Raw genomic sequence first — 24,864 nt, forward strand, 5'->3', positions numbered from 1 at the left:
TTAGTCACTGTGGGAGTTCTGTACTGCTCTAGAAGTATCTATGGAGACTATAGGATGGAAAGGACAAAGGAGACACTGTCTAGGAGCGATATGCGGCTTGGGCACACTTCTCTCTGGATGAGATTTACTTATTCATTTATTTGTTGGGTTACCTTTTCTGTGTTTGTCGCCATTGGGTCTGCTGACTGCTTGGCTACAGTCAAACTATGACAGAAAACATGTCGTTTCAAACCAAGGAAAGACAAAGACAGTGCAAAATATAAAAAAGTATAATAAAATAAATAAATTAGACACATTTAAAACATAAACAATGTAATAAGCAGTGCACAAAACAGACAAAAATGACACAAGAAGTAGCTGGATTGAGTAAAACAACATGGGTGTGCAACACAAAACTGGTGGGAGGATAACACATTAAGGCCTTTGTCAGAGATGAGTGTCTGGGGTGAATTCCCTGAATTGTAATGCCACTTTTGCCGTTTCTGAAGCAGTAGCTCATCAAATAATGATCAAATGAAGGCCATACAAGCTATTTAACTGGCCTTAGGTGCATTTACCAAGAGACAACATAAGTGGTTGCTTAACCAAAAATCTATGAACTGTTGCTGCCTTCTCAATATATAGGAGATTTCATTTCTCACTTAAAAAGATGGGAGTAGCGTGTCACATTCAAGGGATTTTTAGAAGAAAATAGAACTACCAATGGAAGACATCAGGGGCATAGACAGATCCTAACAATAAAATCTTATCATATTTGTGTGGTAAACATGGTAATTTCACTTACTGTAGGACCAGATTTAGGACAAAAGCTATTAGGGAATAGCATTGCCTAAGTCTTATCTTAACTATAGAAAGGTGGTGGTATTACAGCATCCTAACTTGACATAGACACCTCAAAATTGTCTTATCTTCAGGTTAAGATTAACTTAAGGTTTACTTTAGTTAATGACTTAACTTTAACTTGACATCTGTCCCAACTCCTAAATTATTCGAAAGCTAATTCTTTTAATGGAACAATAGAATTTAGATTTATTGACGATTGAAACTGAAGAACAAAGATTTTTATTGGTAGAAAGACTCTTCCCTGAAGATGTGTTATACATTTCGATGGCAAAACGAAACTCAGACTAGCATTACAGAAACCAACAAACCATGGTGGAGCATTACTGGTTTGTTTATGCATTTTGTTTAGGCTAGTTCATTAGCAATTCGTGCAGTTTATCTTGATTGGAAACTTTTAAGATTTTAAGATTTCAGAACTGTATATAAGATACAATTTTCCAAGACACAATAAGAATCCCAAATGAAGATTTCCGTCTACACTGTAAAATGGTATCCATAATTAGCAGTTTTCTGTATATTGCGATTTATGTTTTTAATGTTTTATTTTTACCTGTTTAATTATGCTTTTTAACTGCAATATGGGAACTTGATTTTTCTTTTAACCTTAAAAAGTTTTAAAAAGGAACTTTTAATAACATTTTATATTGTTTAAAGTAATATTTTGTCTGGGTTGATGTTGTATGTTACGCAACAAATACCTTGTAATTAACTGCCAGTAGATTTTCTGTTATTTTACAAACTTATTTCTCTATATATAATTTTTATTATGCATTATATTATTTCAAACTGCTAAAATGTCAATAAGTCACTTTGTTAAACTGTAGAGTTGAAATTTACAACAACAAAACTAGACAAAGATCAAGATCCATAATGCAATTCACCAACATAAATAAACGGAAAAAAAAGATAATTAACAGATATTTTTTACAGTGTATAATATGGATTTGCAAAATCATATATTTTTATAAAAAAAAAAAAAAAAAATATATATATATATATATATATATATGTAAATTTATTTTAAAATCCACAACTTAAGTTGAGACTAAACTTTCTCTAATATGCCCCCAGATTTATATCCTAACCTAAAAATGCTTATTTTGCACGAGTACAAAATCTCTTTAAGCCCATTCGTCAAACTAACTATGCTTATACCAACACGTTGAGATGCTCTTTGTTAATGTTTGTTGAAACTATAGATTTGAGAACGCAAATTCATTGAATTTGGTAATAGTAGTTGATTGAGTACACTTTTGGCATTGGAGTTCCCAAACTTTTTAAAATCCAGGACCTACTTAGACAGGTATAATCAATCTCAAGCCCCACCATAATATTTTCAAACAGAAAAATGTAGAAAATGAAACCTGAGTTAGTTGAGAGCATTTTTCTTGTCAAATGAATGAAATATATAACTGATTGCAATAGCAAAAGACTTGAAAGAAAAGCAGAGAAGATAATCATTCAAATGTCAAAACAGCAGCCTAATAGTAATGTTAAGGTTGTGAGAGGAATAGATGAGTGGTAACGATTTACATAGACATGCAATACAAATTTTTAAGGACTTTGTGCGACCTACTTTTTGCACTCCTGTTTTGGGAAATGCACCCCTGGACTAGACTGGAGTTGTGAACCAAAACTATAAAGTCTGGATAAATTACACCAGATTGCTGTAACCTACTGTATCATCTATATTATGATGCAGTCCGGGCTTGCTTGCTTCACAATTAATTCTGAATTAAAATATGCAACATTTTATACGAGATTTGCATAATCCCTTAAGTGAATAGATACTGTCTAACTATAACACTGTCTAACGTCTCACTAACTATGCTTACACCCACAAGTTGAGCAAAACAATACAATTTCGTGATGCTCTTTGTAAATGTTTGTTGAAACTATAGATTTGGGAAATGCAGATTCATCAAATTTGGGTATAGTAGTTGACTAACTACACTTTTAGCACTGGGGTTCCCAAACTTTTTAAAATCCAGGACCTACTTAGACAGGTATAATCAATCTCAAGACCCACCGTAATATTTTCAAATAGAAAAATGGAGGAAATGAAACCTGATTTAGTTGAGAGCATTTTTCTTGTCATATGAATGAAATATATAACTGATTGTAATACCAAAAGGCTTGAAAGAAAAGCAGAAATGATAATCATTCAAATGTCAAAACAGCAGCCTAATAGTGATGTTAATGTTATGAGCGGAATAGCTGAGAGCTAACGATTTACATAGACATCTAATACACTTTTTTAAGGACTTTGTACGACCTACTTTTTGAACTCCTGTTTTGGGAAATGCACCACTGGACTGGACTGGTAAACCAAAAATTATAGACCATTTCAATATGGTCATGTCATTGGCCCATGAATATTTCCTGCTTGTTTTCAAACAATTTCATAACTGTAACACGAGGCAAACAGCTGTAAAAACATTATTTATCATTATGTGGCTCTTTTTGGATTCACAGAAGCTATAGAAGTTAAACATGTAAACAGGAAACACGTTGGGACCATTGTTTTTGTTTACATCCCTCAAAAAGGTCTATATAGTCTGGATAAATTACACCAGATTGTGGTACTGTATCATCCATATTATGATGCAGTCCGGGCCTGCTTGCTTCACATCTGAATTAAAATGTGCATAATTTTATACGAGATTTGCATAATCCCTTTAGTGAATAGATGCTGAAACAACACAAGACATCATGCAAATATAAACAACGCAATCTTAGCGAATTCTCCACTTTACATTTACGCAATAGAGGACAAAAAGGAGATATCACAGAGCTCAGGGGTCTCCAAATGAAACGGCAGGATCATTTCCGAAGCGTTTGTTTCAGCGGAATATGTATCTTAATTCCTGGATATTGACATATACGGTCACATTCACTGCACACATGACCTCTGTGTTTCCTCCATTATGAAGTCATACATTATGTATAAAGGATAATGCGCTAAAAGCCTTATCTGCTCTGTCTGCCATGACAACCATTGCTGAGTTATACTGCATTATGTCAGCTCAGTTAATAGTCGCAAATCTATTCTATTCAGTTCAATGTTAAAGGAAAGCACAAAAGGGCAAAACAGAAACTGTCCATAAAAGAACTCATATTATCCCTTCTTTGTTATGATCCAGATATGAGCTGAGCTACAATATGGCGGGAACAGAGCTTTACATGTTGAAATCTGCGACATGACATATCTCACTAATTACATCTTAATTGGCACAGACTGCAAATTAGCATTTTGCTGTGTGTGTGTAAGAGTGTGTAAAAGTCCCATCCCAGCTTCATTAAGCTGTTTGATGGTGCATCTGCTTCAAGTTTGGTCAATACAATAGTCTGTAATAAAAATGTCATTCCAGGGCTAATTTTGTGTGGACAAAAGGCAAATATGAGACTGCACTGAAATCAGTTATTCAATTAACGCCATTGAGGTCTCTAGAGCAGTGTTTCCCAACGCTGTTCCTGAAGGCACACCAACAGTACACACTTTCAAACTCTCCCTAATTAAACACACCTGAATCAACTCATCAGCACATTAGAAGAGACTTCAAAACCTGAAATGAATGGGGCAGATAAGGGAGACATCCAAAATACAGTGCATCCAGAAAGTATTCATAGGGCTTCACTTTTTCCACATTTGTTTATGTTACAGCCTTATTCCATGATGGATTAAGTTAATTTATATACTCAAAATTCTACACACAATACCCCATAATGACAGTGTGAAAAAAGAGTTTTTGAAATTGTTGCAAATTACTTAAAAATTAAAAGCCTGAAAATCCCATGTAGAAAAGTATTGACAGCCTTTGCCGTGAAGCTCTAAATTGACCTGATGTACATTCTGTTTCCACTGATCATTCTTGAGATGTTTCAGCGGCTTAATTGGAGTTCACCTGTGGTGAATTCTGTTGATTGGACATGAATTGAAAGGCATACACCTGTCTGTATAAGGTCGCAGGGTTGACAGTGCATGTCAAAGCACAAACCAAGCATGAAGACAAAGGAATTGTCTGTAGACCTCCAAGACAGGATTGTCTCGAGGCACAAGGCTGTGGAAGGTTACAGAAAAATCTCACGTGCTCTGAAAATTCCAATGAGCACAGTGGCCTCCATCATCCGTAAGTGGAAGATGTTTGGAACTCCTAGGACTCTTCATAGAGCTGGCCGGCAATCTAAGCTGAGTGATCAAGGGAGAAGAGCCTTAGTCAGGGAGATGATCAATAACCTGATGGTCACTCTGTCTGAACTCTAGCGTTCTTCTGTGGAGAGAGGAGAACCTTACAACCATCTGTGCAGCAATTCACCAATCAGGCCTGTATAGTAAGAGTGGCCAGACGGAAGCCACTCCCTGTCTGGAATTTGCCAAAAGGCATCTGAAGGACTCTCAGATCATTAGAAACTAAATTCTCTGGTCAGATAAGACTAAAATGTAACTTTTAGGAGTGAATGCCAGGAGTTACCTTTGAAAAAAAAGGGCACCGCTCATCACCAGGCTAATACCATCTCTACAGTGAAGCATGGTGGTGGCAGCATCATGATGTGGGGATGTTTTTCAACAGCAGGAACTGGAAGGCTAGTCAGGATAGAGGAAAGATGAATGTAGCAACGTACAGAGACATCCTGAATGAAAACCTGCTTCAGAGTGCTCTTGACCTCAGATTGGGGCAACGGTTCATTTTCCAGCGTGACAATGACCCAAAGCAGACCGCCAAAATATCAATGGAGTGGCTTCACAACAACTCGGTGAATGTCCTTGAGTGGCCCAGCCAGAGGTCAGACCTAAATCCTATTGAACATCTCTGGAGAGATCTGAAAATGGCTGAACTCCGCCGCTTCCCATTCAACCTGATAGAGCTTGAGAGAGGTACTGCAAAGAGTAATGGGCAAAAATACCCAAAGACAGCTCTGCCAAGCTTGTGACGTCATATTCAAAAAGACTTGAGGCTGTCATTGCTGCCAAAGGTGCATCAACAAAGCATTGAGCAAAGACTGAATACTTCTGTACATGTGATTTTTCAGTTTTTTTATTTGTAATAAATTTGCAACAATTTCAAAAATCTTTTTGACATTTTCATTATGGGGCATTGTGTGTAGAAGTTTGATGAAATAAATGAATTTAATCCATTTTGGAATAATGATGTAACATAAAAAAAGAATGTGGAAAAAGTGAAGCACTAGGAATACTTTCCGGATGTACTGTGAAGAATCTCATTTTGGAATAATGATGTAACATAAAAAAAGAATGTGGAAAAAGTGAAGCACTAGGAATACTTTCCGGATGTACTGTGAAGAATCTCATTTTGGAATAATGATGTAACATAAAAAAAGAATGTGGAAAAAGTGAAGCACTAGGAATACTTTCCGGATGTACTGTGTGTACTGTTGGTGTGCCTCCAGAAACAGGGTTGGGAAACACCGCTCTAATGGAAGCGAGAATAAATGAATGTTGGGACTCAGATACCAAAAATGTTAAGAATAATATAAAACGCACTAATATGCATTGAAATCACACACACACTGTTCCTCTGCTAAATGTTCAGACGTAACCTTAAAACCATGATAATTATGATATTACAATTATGAGATCACCCTGCTACTGATACTATGTATCATCCGTGCTGTAGTGTTTCGAAAGTTTTAATGAAACATTTGTTCTAGAAAGCAGTTTGATTAGTAATAGTTGATGGGGGTCACCAAATATAATTATGCTCTGGATGAAACCTCCTAATTGTAGGCGAAGGTCTTTAACACTTTGACAGTAATTAAAGTTAAGGAAGGAAATTATGCAGGAGACACTACCTGACAAAAGTCTGGTCGTCAATCCCAGTTGTGGGAACAAGAAATAATAACTCGACTTCTTGATCATTTGGAAAAGTGGCAGAAGGAAGATTTTTCTGTAAATCATCTGTTGAACTGCATCCCAATCATCACAAAAACTGCAGAAGACCTACTGGAACCCACATGGACCCAAGAATCTCATAGAAATCAGTCAAGTTTGGTGATGGAAAAATCATGGTTTGGGGTTACATTTTGTATGGGGCGTGCGAGAGATCTGCAGAGTGGATAGAAACATCAACAGCCTGGGGTATCAAGACATTCTCGCTGCCCGTTACATTTCAAACCACAGGAGGGGGCAAATTCTTCAGCAGGATAGCCCTCTTTCTCATACTTCAACCTCCACATCAAAGTTCCTGAAAGCAAAGGAGGTCAAGGTGCTCCAGAATTGGCCAGCTTTGTCACCAGATATGAACATTATTGAGCATGTCTAGGGTAAGATGAAGAAGGAGGCACTGAAGATGAATCCATAAAATCTTGATGAACTCTGCAGGAACGCTTTCTTTGCCATTCCAGATTACTTTTTTTCTTTTGTCTAAGCAAAGTCAGACCTTACTGTCCTAATGAAATAATTAAAAATCAAGGCAGAGTCATATTTTATCTTGGTAAAATAAAAAGCCATTTTTATATAAGCCACTTCTGATACCAAATGATCAACTAGAAGTCAAGTTATTGTTTGTTGCTTCTAAAACTTGGACAGGCATCAAGACTTTTCTCAGGTAGTGTAGATGTTTGAACTGCAATCAAATATGTGCAATGGACTAAGAACAAGTTAGCCATAAGCTATTTGAGAATACATTATTTTAAATAAATACTGTATTTTAATATTTTGCTTAGGCTTAAATCCTTCTCAAAAGACATACACATTTAAAGAATAAAAACTAATAATTTTTATTTAAATATTAGCTACATTTACTGTAAGTTTCAAATGTTTTATAATTATACAAAAATCAATTATTTAATGTAAAGTGCATTCATTTTCTTGGGTGTTATACAGGATTCAACTGTATTTTATAAAGCAGTTTATAATTTAAATTCCAAAATAAATAAATAATGAAATATCTAACTATATTATCAATTAAAATTACATTTAATGTTTGTGTATGTGTTTTCCCCATGTTTCAAGCAATATGATTCTTTTATTTAAAGAGACAGTTCACCAAAAAATGAAATTACCTTATTTACTTTCTCTTTTATGATTTTTAAACCTTTATAAGTCTTATTCTGATGTTGAACACAAAGAATTCAGGTTGCTGGCACTCATTGATTCCCATAGTACAAAAAACTAAAGTATGCAAGTCAATGGGTGGCAGCAACCAGAGTTTTTTTCGACATCTCGTCTTTTGTGTTCAAAAAAGTAACTTCAATAGGTTTTGAACATGAATTAAAAATTTTTGGTGAACTATCCCCCGTTTTATTTTTATCAAGACAACCATGAAGGAACATTTTCAACACTGCATTGTCCAGCATAACAAACATGCTTACTTAAGCTGGTTTTATCCCCAAGTTATGTCCCCAAACTTAAGTCAGGGCTTTGTTCAAATCCTACATTATCACTAACCGTGCACACATATTTATGATGTTTACCCTTTCGCACAACAGTCGGTGCGTGTAAAAGCACAAGTTGCTAATACATATTTCAGGAGCCAGACTGTTGCCTTCCACTGCTCTCGAACTCCCCGCTGTGTTCATTTGTAGGATCCCCATTAGCATGAATAGATTGAACACAGGGTACCAGTCCTTCATCCATTTGGGGCCATATGGGGCGCCTCCGCTACAGCTATCAGCCCAGCCAGCGTCTTCACTTAGAGGTTAACTGCCTTTCAAACTGCATCAAGCTCCATTCGCACTAACACAAGCAATTTAACGGACTGCAAGTGACTAAGGCGCCTCTACTGTCCCCATAGAAAGACAAAAAAAAAATATTGTGACGTGAACCCGCTGTACGAATGAGAGATTGAACTCGGAGTATGTAGGATGAAAACCGACGTTTAGAAGCAATGGACAATGATGTTTAGAAGGAAACATTTTGGATGTGTCACACCGTAAAAAAACAATGAGCATTATTTTAAAAATAAGAAAACTACAGTAATAAATCCATAACCTGACTAACAGTAAGTTTCCTTAAAGTATACAGTTAATAACTGACTTTTCCAGAATCCCCTGCATGACACTTCACTTTTTATGCCTTGTTGACATTGCTGTTTGTTATTTATTGGTTATGTATGTTTATTGCATTATGGTAAGTAAGTATGTCTGTTACCGTGATCATGTTTAGCAGAGCGTCTTAAATATAATAGTGTGTTTCTTTGCATTTTTGTCTGTGTAACAAAGCTATGTTGTGCAGATGTTAGTATTTCAAAGCATTGGTGTAGAATACGATAGGTTAAATAAATACGGTAGTTTACTGTAGGGCTGGTTGATTTTGCCTAAAATCAAAATCTTGATCAATTGAACATTTTAACTTGATTATGATTAATGAACGATTATTTTTATTTAATTATTCATTCATTGACTGAATGTCTATTTCAATTACTTTTCAATTAATTGTCCAGCCCTAGTTTACTGTAAAATTTTGAAAATTGTTTCTACCGTATTTTTAACTGTAAATTTCTGGCACCCTCAGCTGCGTTTTTTTTTCATTGCTGTAAATTTTACATTTGAATTTTTTAACAGTACTGTAAAAAAAGTTTTTTGCAAGATTGTTGGAAACTATTTATATAGCTTAAATTTAAACAAGCAAATTAAATTTAGTAATGTTCAACTTAATTTGTTTAAATTCAGCCCTAATAAAAAAGTGTTTACAACCACTTAACTTAGGAAATTTAAATTAGTAAATTCAAGGAAATATCTTTGAATCTTTTCTTTTTTCAGTGAGTTAAGAGACCCCAAAAGTTAGAAGGATCCAGTGTGATAAAAGGAAAACCTAGAATAAGCCAGGAGAGGGGGTAATGGCTCAGAATGTCCCTAAATGCACACTCATCTCTTTACCAGCCCACACAAACATACAGTAACATGTTTCTGACCAAATATCTAAATCTCCTAATAACATCACATGGCAAAACACACACACACACAAAAAAACAAGGCTTTTTTTTTTTTGAAAGAGCGCTTTTCCTGTTGTCCAGTACAGATTTCTAAACATTCTTAAATTAATGCATATTTACTTGAGAAACAAAATAATTCAGACTTTCAAACAAAAATGCAATCAATGTTGAGTAAATTCATGCTTAAAAAAATAAGCATGCTTGATTATCGATGAGACAATGGGCTAAGAAAATAATTATTTTTTTCTCTCGAATGATATATAATATACAATATATATATATATTGTTTTAATTAGACAATAGTAATGGGAAGTTCGGATCATTTTATTGACTCTGATCTTTGAGTCTCATTCAAGATGAACGAATCTTTTTTCCGAGTCATTTTGTTCATTTGGTTCAATTTGCCAAAATATTATTAAAATGTTACGAATTGCTTCCAAACACATCTACAACTAGCCCAAAAGGTTGATTGCACAACAAATAAGTCATAAATAGAATATAAGAAGGAGAAAATAATAATTCAATGTTTTTCCTGCTCTTTTGTCTATGAAGGCATTTTTGTCTCTGCTCAGCTCACCTCTTCATGTCTTCAAATGTCAGGGGTTCATTCACGTTACACTGACAGTCACATATAATCTTGATCAATGCTCAGTCTAAGCTGATAGGAGCCATGATTGTTCGTTCATCACTTGACAGAATGACTTAAACTCGAGGACTCGAGAGATGAACGGTTCAATTCTTTTTCCGGCTCTAAATGCGAATGATTGACCCGTGAGGAACGAGTGACTCAGACCCGATAGAGGACTCGAGAGGTGAGCGGATCAATTCTTTTTCCGGCTCTAAATGCGTATGGTTGGCTTCTGCCAATGTGATGAAGACTTGAAATTAACGATACTACCTGCTCAAATGTGCGCACGCGCGGATGAACGAATCACTCCCTGAGAGGACTCGTAGTTCCCGAGTCATATTAAAGATTTGTTCAAAATGAACGAATCGTTCATGAATGACCCATCACTATTAGACAAGAGCGGGTAGGGGTAGGTGACATACTTTTTCGATGTGCTTTTTTGATGCAACTGATAATACTCTTGTTAAAACTAAACCAGTTTTAAATGGAAAATGTTTAAAATGACAAACATTTAAAACACTTGTGGATGCTGTTGTTAGATTAACCTCTGGAATGGGGGCGGGAAGCAGCAGCTAATTTGCATTTAAAGAAACACAAAAAACTGTAGGTTTTTGCTTCCATTCAAAAAGAGACATTACAGTATTTTCTAATAAAATATTTATGATCTATTTTGAATTGAGACTTATATTAAATCATTTTAAATAATATAAAAGACATATAAGATCCATTCAGTTATAATCAAATTTGCTTCTCAAGTAAACATTAAAGGGACAGTTCACCCAAACAGTGAAATTCTGCCATCATTTACTCCCCCTTGACTTTTTTGTTCTGTTCAAAACAAGATATTCTGAATACTGTTAAAAACATGTAACCACTGACCTTCAAAATATTTGTTTTTCCTATTATGCATGTCAATAGTTACAGGTTTTCAGCATTCTTCAAATTATCTTTTTTGTGTTCAACAGAAGGAAAAAGTGGTTCGGAACAAGTCATTCATTCATTCATTCATTTTCCTTCGGCTTAGTCCCTTTATTCATCAGGGATAACCACAGCGGAATGAACCGCCAACTTATCCAGCATATGTTTCACACATTGGATGCCCTTCCAGGTGCAACCCAGTACTGGTAAACACCCATACACACTCATTCACACACAAACACTACGACCAATTTAGTTTAGTCTTTGAACTGTAGGGGAAACCGGAGTGCCTGGAGGAAATCCACGCCAACACAGGGTGGAACATGCAAACTCCACACAGGAATGCCAACTGGCCTTCAATTTTTGGGTGAACTATCCCTTTAAGAATGTTTTTAACATTTGCACTGAAAACAAGACAAAATACTATGCAAGACAAACATCTTATTTCAGCAGCGCATCACCTTAATTTTATAACAACAACTGTTTACTTACCGTATCTCAGTAATGTTATTCTCATGCTAATTAAGATTTGTGTCAACAATAAGCAAGAAAGATGATATTTTATGTGCTTTTAAACCAAATTATGAACTGTTTATTTGAATTTACGCGGTTTTGTTTAAAATTAGGCTTTAACATAGCACTAGCACAAGCACAATGACAGCGCGAGGCTGTGTGATTTACAACAACACATCACAACATCGCAGGGAATCTTTCACGCCGAGTTAGCACGGAAAAAAACACGACCTAATGTGGAAAAAGCACAGTCCTCTACACCTCTAAGATTCTACAAGTGAGGATTTACACTGCACCACTGAGAGCTTCTATAAATCAGGCTGGGAATACGGGGTCTGGTTGACATGCTTACGTTGGCTCTCTTTGTAAACGAAGCTCATTCTTCGTGTTAAAGGCTCAGATTGTCGTGGCGGAGGTGGAGGAGGAACCTGTGAAGTGGCCGGATTGTTAGAGGAATTTAAAGATCATTAACATGGTACTTTTGTTTTTTTAGCACAGCTTTAGTTTTTGAGGTAGATGCGGCTTTGAGGTAGACTGGTTATGAATCCAGCAGGAGTAGGATCCAAACAAACTGTAAAAGGTAGTTAAATTAGGCTTTTTAAGATAATAGTTGTCTTCATAAATGTGAGAAAAGTTCTTAGTCAAATAAATGAACACAGAGAGTGAGTGGAAAATCACTTTCAAGCCAGTCCTGACCTGAAGAAGGAATCCAATTAATGTTGTCTTAGGCACTGGGTTATTATAATAATTAGAAATGTGCAATTTCATGTTTTTTTTTCCCCCCCTCAAACTCTTTTGAACACAATTATCGCAGTAATTATAGCATTGTCAACATAATCAAAGACCAGTGGAATGAAATCAAAAGAATTTTATGCTGCGATTGCTTTCCCATTGGTAATCAAAAGGCGAATGCTAAAAGCATCATGCCTCTTCAGTACTGCCAGAAAGACTTTTTTATAATGTCAAAAATTAATAAGCAGTTATGAGGAGTTCAATAGTCTGCAATGTGAGAACATGAATCACCAATGCTTGTCTGAATGCGCAAAATCCAGCAGTGTGTCCAGACTTTCAAACTGTCAATGTTTTAGTACTTTTCTTATACTATATTTCCTATATGTGACCCTGACAATTCCTTGTCTTGTCAAAAAAGTCTTGTGTGGCATTGTTTTATTTTGTAGGAATAGCCAAAACCGTAAGGGGGGTCTGAATACAGACTTGGTGCATTTGCAATCTGAGCTGCATGCAATGCTTTTGAATGCCCACACCTAACCCCACCCCTGACCCTATACCTCTCACAGTGTTGTCACTAGCTCTATTGAGTGCATTGTCTGACATTACATCTTTGAGATATGCGATCCCAGCTCGCATCATCTAGGCTGCATCCAGATACTATTAAAAAAAGCACTGCATGGCTAGAAATTATGCAGTTTTATGCAAAAAATTACAAGACTTTTAAGTAAAAATCATGTTCCATTAAGCAAAATGTAATTTTCATTGATAGGTCAAAGAAACTTTCACAGTATGTCTGACAATGTTTTTTCTTTAGGAGAAAGTCTTATTTGTTTTATTTCGGCTAGAATAAAAGCAGTTTATTCTATAACACCATTTTAGCCCCTTTAAGCAAAATTTTTTATTTCTCGATAGTCAACAGAACAAACCATTGTTATACAATACCTTGCCTAATTACCCTAACAGGCCTAGTTAACCTAATTAACCTAGTAACCTATTTAAATGTCCCTTTAAGCTGCATAGAAGTGTCCTGAAAAATATTTAGTCAAATATTATTTACTGTCATCATGGCAAAGATAAAATAAATCAGTTATTAGAGATAAGTTATTAAAACTATTTTGTTTAGAAATGTGTTTAAAAAACCTTCTCTCCGTTAAACAGAAATTGGGGAAAAAATAAACAGGGGTTTAATAATTCAGGGGGGCTGATAGTTCTGACTTCAACTGTATATATTTAAATATTTAAATTGTGAAATTTGTGTAATTGTGTAAATTTTCTCAGTATTTAGTTATTAACACCCTCAAATTCTAGATTTTAGAATAATATCTCAGTCACATATTATTTGATTCGTACTAATTCAGCTTTCAATTCATGTATAAACTAGGGGTGTGACGAGTTTTCGGGCTGTGAGATGTCGCGACGAAATTTCTCATCAAGGTTAAAAGTTGTGTGGTGAGTTGTGATGTTACGGTGAAATTAGCATTGAAGATTGGAGGCAGGATTGGATTTGAACAGAAAATCAGTTGGTTTACACACACCTGGACACCAATGGCTTGCATGGTTTATGACTTGTAAAGCTGCGCATAGATGGATTTGGTCTTCAGTGTTTGGACTTTCAGCAGTAATTAAACCACACTGAACTGAACTAAACTAAACAAACTCTGAAAACTGAACTGACAGTTTCAATTTACTATAAACTTCAATTTACAATTTACTAAAAGCGCTATAGAAATAAAGATGAATTGAATTGAACCTGGGCTGCCTAAGTGTTGCGCATCACTTGTTTGCTTGGACGGCTGTGACGTGACCACTTTTTTTTTCACCAGAGTTCAAAGGTTAATTAACCATGCGCTGGAATAGCACTTTAGATATGCTTAAAGTTATAATTTCTGTAAACACAAATCGAATTAAGACAGATGTTCATTCATGCATTAATTTTCTTTATGGCTTAGTCCATTTATTAATCTGGAGTCGCCACAGCGGAATGAACCGCCAACTTATCAAGCATATGTTTTACGCAGCGGATGCCTTTCCAGCTGCAACCCATCTCTGGGAAACATCCATACACTTTCATTCACACTCATACACTATGGACAATTTAGCCTTGCTGGACAGACATGTAAATGCCAAATCAAACCATTGTGTAGGACTTCTATCCACATTTGGCATCAGGATAAGATTATACACACTGTTTGACACTATTCTCTGCACCTACCAAGTCAGTAGCATCACAAACACACAGATCTCCTCAAAGTGCACACACACACACAGTGAACTACTGAAGATGCACACACAACCGTCACCATTTATGCCATCCGGAAATAAATGGAAGTGACTTTTTCCTTCAGTATGCAATATTAAATTCCACTGAAACAGCTCTCTTCTATCAATCCATACTCACATCCAGTAGTTCAGAGTTTGTTCAGTCAGTACAGTTATTAGCAAAATATTTTGCAGTGTTTGCATGTAGTTTATGGTATAATTATTTACAATAGAAGTAAAATAAAAGTTATTACAAGTTTATTAAAAAAAACAGTTGAATAATATATATATATATATATATATATATATATATATATATATATATGAATATATTAGCAAATATTTAGCTATTGCTAAATATAGCAATATTTTAAATGATATATTAGCATTATTTTCCATTAATATATAACATATTTGTATTGTTTACATGCCCTTTACAGCATAGAATTTATTAAAATATAAATAAAAAAATATTTATTACAAGTTGATTTTTTTTTTTTTTTAAAAAAGCACCTTGTGGTTTTTCTCAGTTGAATAAAAAAACAATTTCCCAATCATATATTTTTTCATTGAGGATAAAAAAAAAAATAATAATAATAAAAAAATAATAAAAATAATATCAAAATCACGTCTTGTCTTGTTCTCGTGAATCTAATCTTGTGTCTCATCTCATCTCGTGGAGTAAGCGTCTCTTCACACCCCCGTATAAACCTAAAAAATTGACCACTATGACTGGTTTTTGTTTCATTGTCCAGGGTCACATATTACTCATGTTTCAGAACCGATGGGTGGCCAATCAGATCACCCCGCTGGCCAGGGCCACCACAGGACACGCCTCTGGTGGAATGTAATCCAGCACAAGCATCTAAAAGCCTTAAATGGACCGTAACTGAGGCTGCAGACAGCATGATCCAAATGAAAAGTGAGTGAGCATGTGGCAAATGCCACCAAAGTATACACTTGTCGCAAATTACAGTGAGTTAATTTTTCCAAAGGGCATTTGCTTTTAAATCTTAATGCCAAAAGCCTCCGAACACTGGTGTATAGATGTTTGCAATGCTCCTTCTGCTAATAGGACATTAAAGATTCAGCAGTCTAGCTAATATAAAGATGAACAGTCAGCTCTTTCAGGGAAAGCAGATTGGAGGCAGCGCTGGAGCAGGCAGGTGTATTGGAGAAGCTTAATGGCGGGAGACTGAATATGATCCAGCTATTAATACTGTATTAATTAGCGTACAAAACACACCGCTTGGGGAAATGGTAAGCAGTGCATGCTCTGAAAAACACGTGTTTCCTGAACACCAAGTGGATGTATGATTACATTTTGCTCATCTAAAATTTAAATACCAGAAAAGAACTCACTTTATTTTTTTAAAAGGAAAGTTTACCCAAAAATCTGTCATCATTTATAGACTGCATTAGTGCCCGACTTTGTATCATATTGATCCACTTTTGGCAAAAATCTATGTCCTATTTTTATTGACATACTGCTTCAAACATATACAGTACAATATTTATTTTTTTCACACTGCTCACTAAGCCCAGGTTACTGCCATTCTAAATACTGCTTTTAATCCTGAAGAAGACATGCTATAATTTTGAATGTGGTCTCAGCATCGTATTTTACCCAAGTTTTATGAAACTCTGCTACAAAGCTAACCATGCATTGCAGTTCTGTTTATTCAGTGTTAAACAGGGCAGTGTTTGCTTGATGCTGCTGGACGTTTGGCAACAAACGCAGCCAATTAGAAATTGAGCAGCAAGATTTGCATCACATTACAAAATGCAAACAGAAACGACAATAAAGACTAAAGGCTCGTAAACACCGGGACGCTTGTTTATCGTCAGTGTTTTTCAAGACGTTTTTCCTGATTCAAACCCAAGCAATTTTACTGGCATCGAGCAGAAGAGTATGCAAAATCACTCCTTGACGTCAGATGGCACTACACAACTTTAAGCTTCTGAAACCCGTTTGTAACACAGAAGAAGAAGACATAGTTGACACGCTTGTTGTTATGGATGGTTCAAGTAGCAGCTCCAGCTTTAGCGACAAAGATTATTGTTCACCAGAGCAATAAGCAGCTCCATTGGTGGAGAAGGTTGGTGGAGAAGGTTTTGACCTGGCGCATCGTGTGCACGATGACATTGACGCCCTTTATTTAGTCACGAGGCTTTAAATGTTGATGGAAAACACGAGCAAAAAATGTCTCTGTGTAAACAAGCCTTAAGGCTGAGTCCGAAATGGCATACTTCCACACTATATAGTATGCCATAAACAGGGTTCACTATTTCCAGTGTGAAAAACCCTTTTGTGTAATGTAAACATCATTAGGGAAAGACTAAAAAGACAAAAAAAGACTGAGGCTGCATCCAAAATCGCATATCTGTACTATATAGTACACTAAAAAACAGTTTGCGAGCCGAGTAATATGTCAATGAATTCAAAAAACAGTATGCAAGTAATACTTGGATGACTTCCGGCGAAATTCTGAAGTGCGCATCCAATAGACACTACGCTATCCCATGGAACTCATGAATGGGAGTGAAGTAACGCAACTGACGTGGGTAAGTCACGTGATCATGACAAAATGATTTAGAGTTCACATTCATACTGTATAGAACATACTGTTCTAACGATCGAGTAGTAAATTCTAATTCAAATGCACTACCTACTGACTAATAGGCGATTTCAGACGCAGCCTGTGTAGTAAGAAATATCAAAACATTTATCTAGCTGCTATTTATCCAATCAGCAACAGCGACATCACCAATATGCAAATAAGAACAATTATCCAGGGTTTAGGAATGTGCAGTGTGAAATGTATGTAAATGAATGCCCAGGATTATTCGTTAACCCCGGGTTTAGCATGAGCAGTGTTTAACGTGATGACAGATAACCCAGAATTCAGTTTCTTCAGGGTTTAGGATGACCCAGGGTTAACTGTTTCAGTGTGAAAAAGTTTTTTTTTTTTTTTTTTGTGAAAAAAAAAACTTTTTGTGTAATGTACACAGAGGTAACATTAGGAAAAGACATCGGCGTCTTTATCGTCAGCATTTTACGAGACGTTTTTCTGCATTCAAACCCAAGCGATTTTCACTGGCGTCAAGCAGAAGAGTATGCAAAATCCCTCCTTGACGTTAGATGGCGCTACACAACTTTAAGCTTCTGACACCCGCTTGTAACACTGAAGAAGAGGAAAAGAGGAAGTTTACACGCTTATTGTTAAAGTTACTGGTGACTCGAACAAGCATAGATGGTTCACGTAGCAGCTCCAGCTCTAGCGATGAAGAAATTATTATTGTTCGACAAGCAATAAGCAGCTCCACGTTCATATCACCTCTGGGCATCTTCTTCAATGTGCGCTTGCATTAACAGTTTTGCACTTGATGGCTTGCAAGTGCTGTTTACTGCAACTTCAGCAGCTCCGTGCACATGAACAAAAGTGCCAACCTGATCGGCGGAGAAGGTTTTAACGCGGCACGTCAAAAAAAAAAAAAAAACAGCATAAGGCGTTTTTTAAAAAATGACGCTTTTGCGCCTGCCGTTTTGGCCGTTGGTGTGCACAATCATATTGACGCCCTTTATATTGTGACAAGGCGTTAAACGTTGACGGAAAACACAAGTAAAAAAACGTCTCGGTATGCACAGGCTTTAAGGCTGCGTCCGAAATCGCATAGTTCCATACTATATAGTTGACTAAAAATCAGTATGCAAGCCAAGTAATATGTCTGAATTCATAGAATTCTAAAAACAATATGCAGGTAGTTCTTAGATGACCTGCTACGAGATTCTGACTGATACACTATTTCATGATGCACTACAGGAGAATTCATAAATGAGTGAAGTGACGCAACTGACGTGGGTAGGTCAAGTGATCATGACAAAATGGCGGATGTAGTATGCCTGAGTTCCATTCATACTATTCACATTTATACTGTATAGAAGGTACTAATGGTCGAGTTGTAAATTCTAATTCAAATCCAGTATCTATTGAGTAGTAGGCAATTTTGAACACAGCCTATGTAGTAAGAAAAAATGTCAAAACACGGTTGCCTGTTTTTCGTCCAACCAGCAACTGTGACATCGCAAATATGAACATTAACCCAGGGTTTAGGACTGTACAGTGTAAAACGTTTGTAAATAAATGCCCAGGATTATTGGGTAACCCATGGTTTAGTATGAGCAGTGTGAAACAGGATGACAGATAACCCAGGATTCTGTTTATCCAGGGTTAAGCATGACCCAGGGTTGACCATTTCCAGTGTGAAAACCTCCTTTGTGTTCAGTTACAAAAGTTCCACATACCCAGGAACAAAATGTGAGTGAATAAACAATGACAGATTTTTACATTTCCGTTTCAGGGTTTATATGTCAATATAAAGACAGCATATGCATTTGAATCATATTTAATTTATTTAGTATCTAATTTGTTTTGTATGAATCTTCATCACTGTTATTTACACTGCAGGTTAACATTAATTAAAACATTAAAACTTCCCCAAAACCCCTTTTTTAAACTTCAGTTATGAATTATGTAAATTTCATTAGTAATTCAGGCACATTAAATGATTTAGTGCTCCAGTTATTATTGCTTTAGTAGATGCGGTTATGCCTGACTTTAGTAAACACAGGGTGATGTACAATTTCGAGGTGTCAGGGGGTGGGGTCGCAGGTTAGATTGCTCTTACCTTGAAGGAGGACATGGCAGGGTCCCTGTTATACCTGTCTATGGTGTGGAACTTGGTGGAGTGGTTGAGTTCATGGTACAGCTCTGAGTGTCTTTTGCGAGTGTGCATCACTTTCTGTAAGGAAGGGGAACAACAAATAAAGAAAAAAAAAAAGAAACAAACAAACGAAATGAAAAATAAGAAAGGGCAGGCCGGGGTGGAGCTGGGTTGACTATAGTCAAGGGAACTTCAAAATAGGGGTCAGCACAAACACTCATTCTTTCGAAGAGTGGCGTTCGGATGGGGATTAAAGATTGTCTGGTTAAAGAGTCACAGACACTTCCACCCAGGGTTGGAAATGAACAGAGGGGATTGTTTTAAACATGCCCCACAATACTAACGGGCAAGAAATGTTATCGTGAATAAAGTGAATTGCAAAAAAACTAACCAAGAGTCTAAATACGCAGCATCACAATTTAATTTGATCCGATTATTTTTTTAAGTTTATTTATTTTATAATTTTAACTAGCTACATAGATTCTGTTGAGTTAGGAACACAGCCAGTCGGAGGTTAGTTAAGTTTTAGATTTTTATATTCGACCATTTTTCTTCCAAACAACAGTAAGAAATTAATTTCACAGCTAGTTATTTTATTTGCAACAGAGAAATACTGGGAAATCTCTGTAAACTGATGGAATTTCATGCCGTTCAGCATTTTAATCTTAAAATGTTAGCAAAGGCACCTGTTTTGTCATCACTTTAGACATTACACTAGAGAATCATTCAAACACTTGCTCTAAAGTCACGTTTGTTTGGTAGTAACAGTTTATGCTGTTCTGAAGTCAGCTGCAGATCTGAAGGAATAGCAGAAGAAAGTAGTTCCTCATACAAAATGATTTTTAGACTCTCTGTTAGATTTTTATTTTATATACACAATTTTGCTATTGAACTGTTGAATAAACGCAATATCACACTCGCAGCAGTGCGATATGGCTGTATATTGTCATTGCCTGCAACCTTGAGCCAACGCAAACCTCCCACCTCTGCCGATATACATATTGCCATATTGCACTGCTACTCCTGTGATAATGGTCAAACATACATACATATATATATATATATATATATATATATATATATATATATATATATATATATATATATATATATATATATATATATATATATATATAATGATTGTATTGAAGCTCTACATTTTATGAGCCCAATTTGTTATTAGTAGTATCAGTTAAGAGTGATCTGGTTTAAGCCATTGGTTAAATAAAAAATATATATATATACTCTAAAAGACAACGCAGATGCAATTATTGAGGTAAGTGAAAAAAATGCATGCAAATTACAAACAACAATCCAGCCCAAACACTAACTGATAATTTGTTTGATTTTTAAAACTTTTTAACATTTTATTAAATTTTATATATATTTTTAATTATTTTTAAAATAAATAATTGAATGCGTTAAAAGTTAAGGCAAATCATTTTAAACAACAAAAAAAAGCATAATTTAGAAATTCACCTAATAATTAAGAAATTCACCATTGCAACAACAACATAAACCTATTTTAGTCCACTGACAGGCCTCATTTATTTATGGGGACAGGAGGGGGGTCGTCTCATGCAGCACTGACTATGATGAAAGATGTTATGAAGCTCTAAAAGCATCTAAATGTGTTAGTAACAAGACATACCTCAGTTTGAGAAGAAGCCTCCATACTGGAGAGCAAATATCCAGTCATCACTTAACTTAAGCTTTCAAGCATAATTGAAGAACTGCTGGTTTAAAAGCACACAAGTGTGTTCTGGGAGGGAAATGGATTGGGCGGCTGGAGACTGGAGATTTGCTGGATCCTGCCAGGTGATCATTCCATGGAGGTGCCCTCCAGGCTGCCTCAGTCACACACGTGCACTTTCTATTCGTCTCATTATGCTATCTATCTCTTTCACACACAATAATGCCACTCACACCACACTTAGAGCTGTACGCTGTTTCAGTGTTTCAGCAGCCATCATCCTGCTGTTTTCAGAAGCGTGCTTTAAAGCATGCCATGTTTAGTCATTAGGTAGCACCCTTTTGGGATGACATAACGGAAATGTCACTTTGAAATACGGTGACCAGATATTTGACATGGAAAGCTCTTTGTACATATAATTTATACAATTCTGGTGAGTAACGTCTTGAATCTTTCACAAAACATAGTTTTGTGATCTACAAATGGACTGCTTTCCCAAAAGCATTGTAACCCAAGATTGTAGAATCACTGATAACACTGATTGTTTTTATGATCAACGTAGCTTGCAGTGCTTTTAAGAAATGCAGATAAAGTAAAATAAACCAGTATAGAAAGGTCTTCTTCAGTCTCTAGATGTCTGAGCTCAATCTGTGGGTCACACTAAAACTGCATGTGGTGACACATACAAAAAATGTAAATAATAATATTAAAGCTGTATATATGCAACTATTTGTCTTAATCTAAAGTGTCAGACTTATCTCGGAAGACACTTGCATTGACCGATAAATGTTGACACTTATTAAAAGATTAATGGAGATTGATTGGAATTAAGAAAAGAAAAAAAAAAAAAAAAAAAATATATATATATATATATATATATATATATATATATATATATATTAGGAGTGTCAAAAATTATGGTTTCTTCGGTGCACCGCGATACAGACGCGGACAATTCGGTATCGGTTTAGTAATAATCATAACCGGTTATTGTGTACTGACGTCATTTATCTCATATGCGCTATGTCGCGGTAGCTTACTATGGTGAGGGAGGCGAGCGCGGGTATTTACAATGCTCCAACTACTTAAAACCCAGAAACTGTGCACAATTTCACAGGGTGTGTGTTTGCTGGTCAGTCTTTCACTGACACAGCAGAAGCCCCTATTTCACTGGGATTTGGAGAATGAAAGTAAACTCTATTTCTCTCTCTCTCTCTCTCACTGTGGCCCATTTGACCTGTAGGTATAACTTTTCCTCTCCTCTCGGCTGTTAAAGTGATACTTCTGGATACAGACACGAGCGTGTGTCTGCAGAGTTTTCTCCACCATGTCTATCATGGATCAGCTGTGATCGCCGCTGCCATTTACCAGTGTCACTCATCTGTCACAGCGCGCAAGAGCCAATCGCAGCCCTTTCTGTTGAGCGTGTGACCAATCAAATGAGTGTTAGAGAAAACGAGCGAGATATTTATATTTGTTTATATTATTTGTTATAAATGCTCATGTTGTTTAAGGTACAGTTTATATATCTTACTGTTTGTATTAAAATGCAAAATTGTATTACAAATAGTATATAATATAAATATATTTATACATTGTAATAAAGGAATTGGTGCTGTGAAGAAAATATAAAACTGCGTATGGAAAGCATCGTCAATGCACCGAGATGAGTTGAGATATCGAATTGAACCGAATAGATGGCATGATAATCGGAACATAGTGCTATTTACTGTACATAAACAGGTATGGTCATATGCATCTAAAAGACTTTTATTCCAAAATAAAAGAGATTACCTTTACACAACTAGGCGTGTGATGCCATGTGATTCTAAAACATTCAACACGTTTCCATCACTGGCTGAAGTAGTTGTAACAGGCTTACAACAAATAATCACTTTTCTTGTGTGTTTACTGGTTTTGGTTGTTTAAGAGGAACCAAACTGTGTAATGACCTGTGTCTAGCCTATGCATTAAAATGTTGAGGTGTTTCATAAGGACAATCCCTATGTCCTCATAACCCAAAACTGTTTAAATCAAACTTAACATGGTCTTTTTTTTTTGCATTTCAATTGTACTATATGTTTACTGTGAGGGTTAGGTTGTTTATGAGGAACCAAACTGTGTAATGACATGTGTCTGACCTATGTATTACAATGTTGAGGTGTTTTATGAGGACAAGCCTTATGTCCCCATAACTCAGAACTGTTAAAATCAAACTTAACACGGTCGTTTTTTGCAATTAAAATGTACCATATGATTACTGTGAGGGTTGGGTTGTTTAAGAGGTACCAAACTGTGTTATGACAAGTCTGAATTAAAAGTAGGCCTTGTAATGCCATGTGATTCTAAAGCAGGCAAAACTTTTATGAAGTTCATGAAATGGCTACATTTTTCCATCACTGCCTGAAGTGGTTGTTACAGGCTTACTAAAAATAATCTCTTTTCATATGTGTGTACTGGTTTTGGTTGTTTATGAGGACCCAAACTGTGTAATGACACGTGTCTGACCTAGGTATTACTATCTTGAGGTGGTTTATAAGGACAATCCCTGTTGCCATATTTCAAAATTGTTAAAATCAAACTTAACAGTGTCTTTTTTGCAATTTAAATGTGCCATAGGTTTACTGGTTGTTTGTCAGGAACCAAACTGTCTAATGACATGTGTCTGACCTATGTATTACAATTGTGAGGTAGTTTATGAGGACAATCCCTGTGTTCCCATAATTTAAAAAATTGTCAAAATCAAATTTAAAACTGTCTTTTTTTGCAATTTAAATGTGCCATAGGTGTGCCATTCAGTGAGGGTTGGGTTTTGGGTATACCTGCCAAAACTCCCGGGAGTTTCCCGCCACCCTCCCGTTTTGCCATTTCTTCTGTAAAACTCCTATAATTTCACCCTGCCACCAGTCCTCTGCTTTTTAGTACGGTCTGTAACTCCCCCGGGTCACCAACTTTGGTAGCATCCAACTTTTGGATAGTACCTGACTGCCCGAAATCCGGTCCATAGTACAGTTACTAATACCACAGTACAGTTACTAACCCAGTTCTCAACTGTTTTATTCAAACAAATCCCCCACCAGAATTTGAAAGACACATTTTTTCAGGTATGGTTTAGGGTTAGGCGATGTGATAACCTTTTTTACAATATGAAATATGTTACTCCAATGGAGAGTAAATGACTACACAGAAAGAAAATAAAAAAGGAAAATACATAATGTCTATATATGGCCACCCTATTCTGTAATAACGCCAATAAAAAGCCCAAGGAATCAAGGCATGTGAAACACTGAGCAGTTCTGCCATGGATAGGGTTGTTGCTAATACTAAATGCATGACAGGGGAACAAGCAAAAGAGCGGCGACTATCATTGACTCTTGTACAAGTCCAAAATCTCTAGCTAGTGTTGGACGGAAGCACAAACACCAGTCTAAGGACAGATGGGGACGGGTCTTACCTCAAAGTCCAGCTCAGAGTACCGTACTCTTTTCCTCTGGGGGAAGGGGAGGGGGAGAGAAGACACCATCAATCACAAGTGCACATCTTTAAGACCCTGAGTTTACTTCGGCTCTGGCGCCCATGACGCATTTCTCTCTCATCCAGGTGGAGGGAGAATGCAATACTTCTCAATTGACTGAACTGTGGTTTTCCAGGAGGCCTTT

General features: G+C 36.2%; 1 protein-coding gene across 50 annotated transcripts in view; it reads right to left on the reverse strand.

Annotated features, from left to right (window-relative positions):
- Positions 1-24,864, reverse strand: part of adgrb2 (adhesion G protein-coupled receptor B2) — a 554,448-nt gene that overhangs the window by 14,275 nt on the left and 515,309 nt on the right. For 16 of the 50 annotated variants that reach the window (XR_015515958.2, XR_015515945.2, XR_015515955.2 and 13 more), the window contains 2 exon segments: positions 24,660-24,695; positions 19,477-19,590 (listed from right to left, as the gene is read on the reverse strand). Coding sequence is in view for 9 of the 25 variants with exons in the window: in NM_001443202.1 (NP_001430131.1) it covers positions 19,477-19,590; positions 24,660-24,695 (150 nt within the window). In the remaining 16 variants the exon portion in view is untranslated. 50 annotated transcript variants of the gene reach the window in all.

Source organism: Danio rerio, chromosome 19 (assembly GCF_052040795.2).
Source record: "Danio rerio strain M-AB ecotype USA chromosome 19, GRCz13ab, whole genome shotgun sequence".
NCBI lineage: Eukaryota > Metazoa > Chordata > Actinopteri > Cypriniformes > Danionidae > Danio > Danio rerio.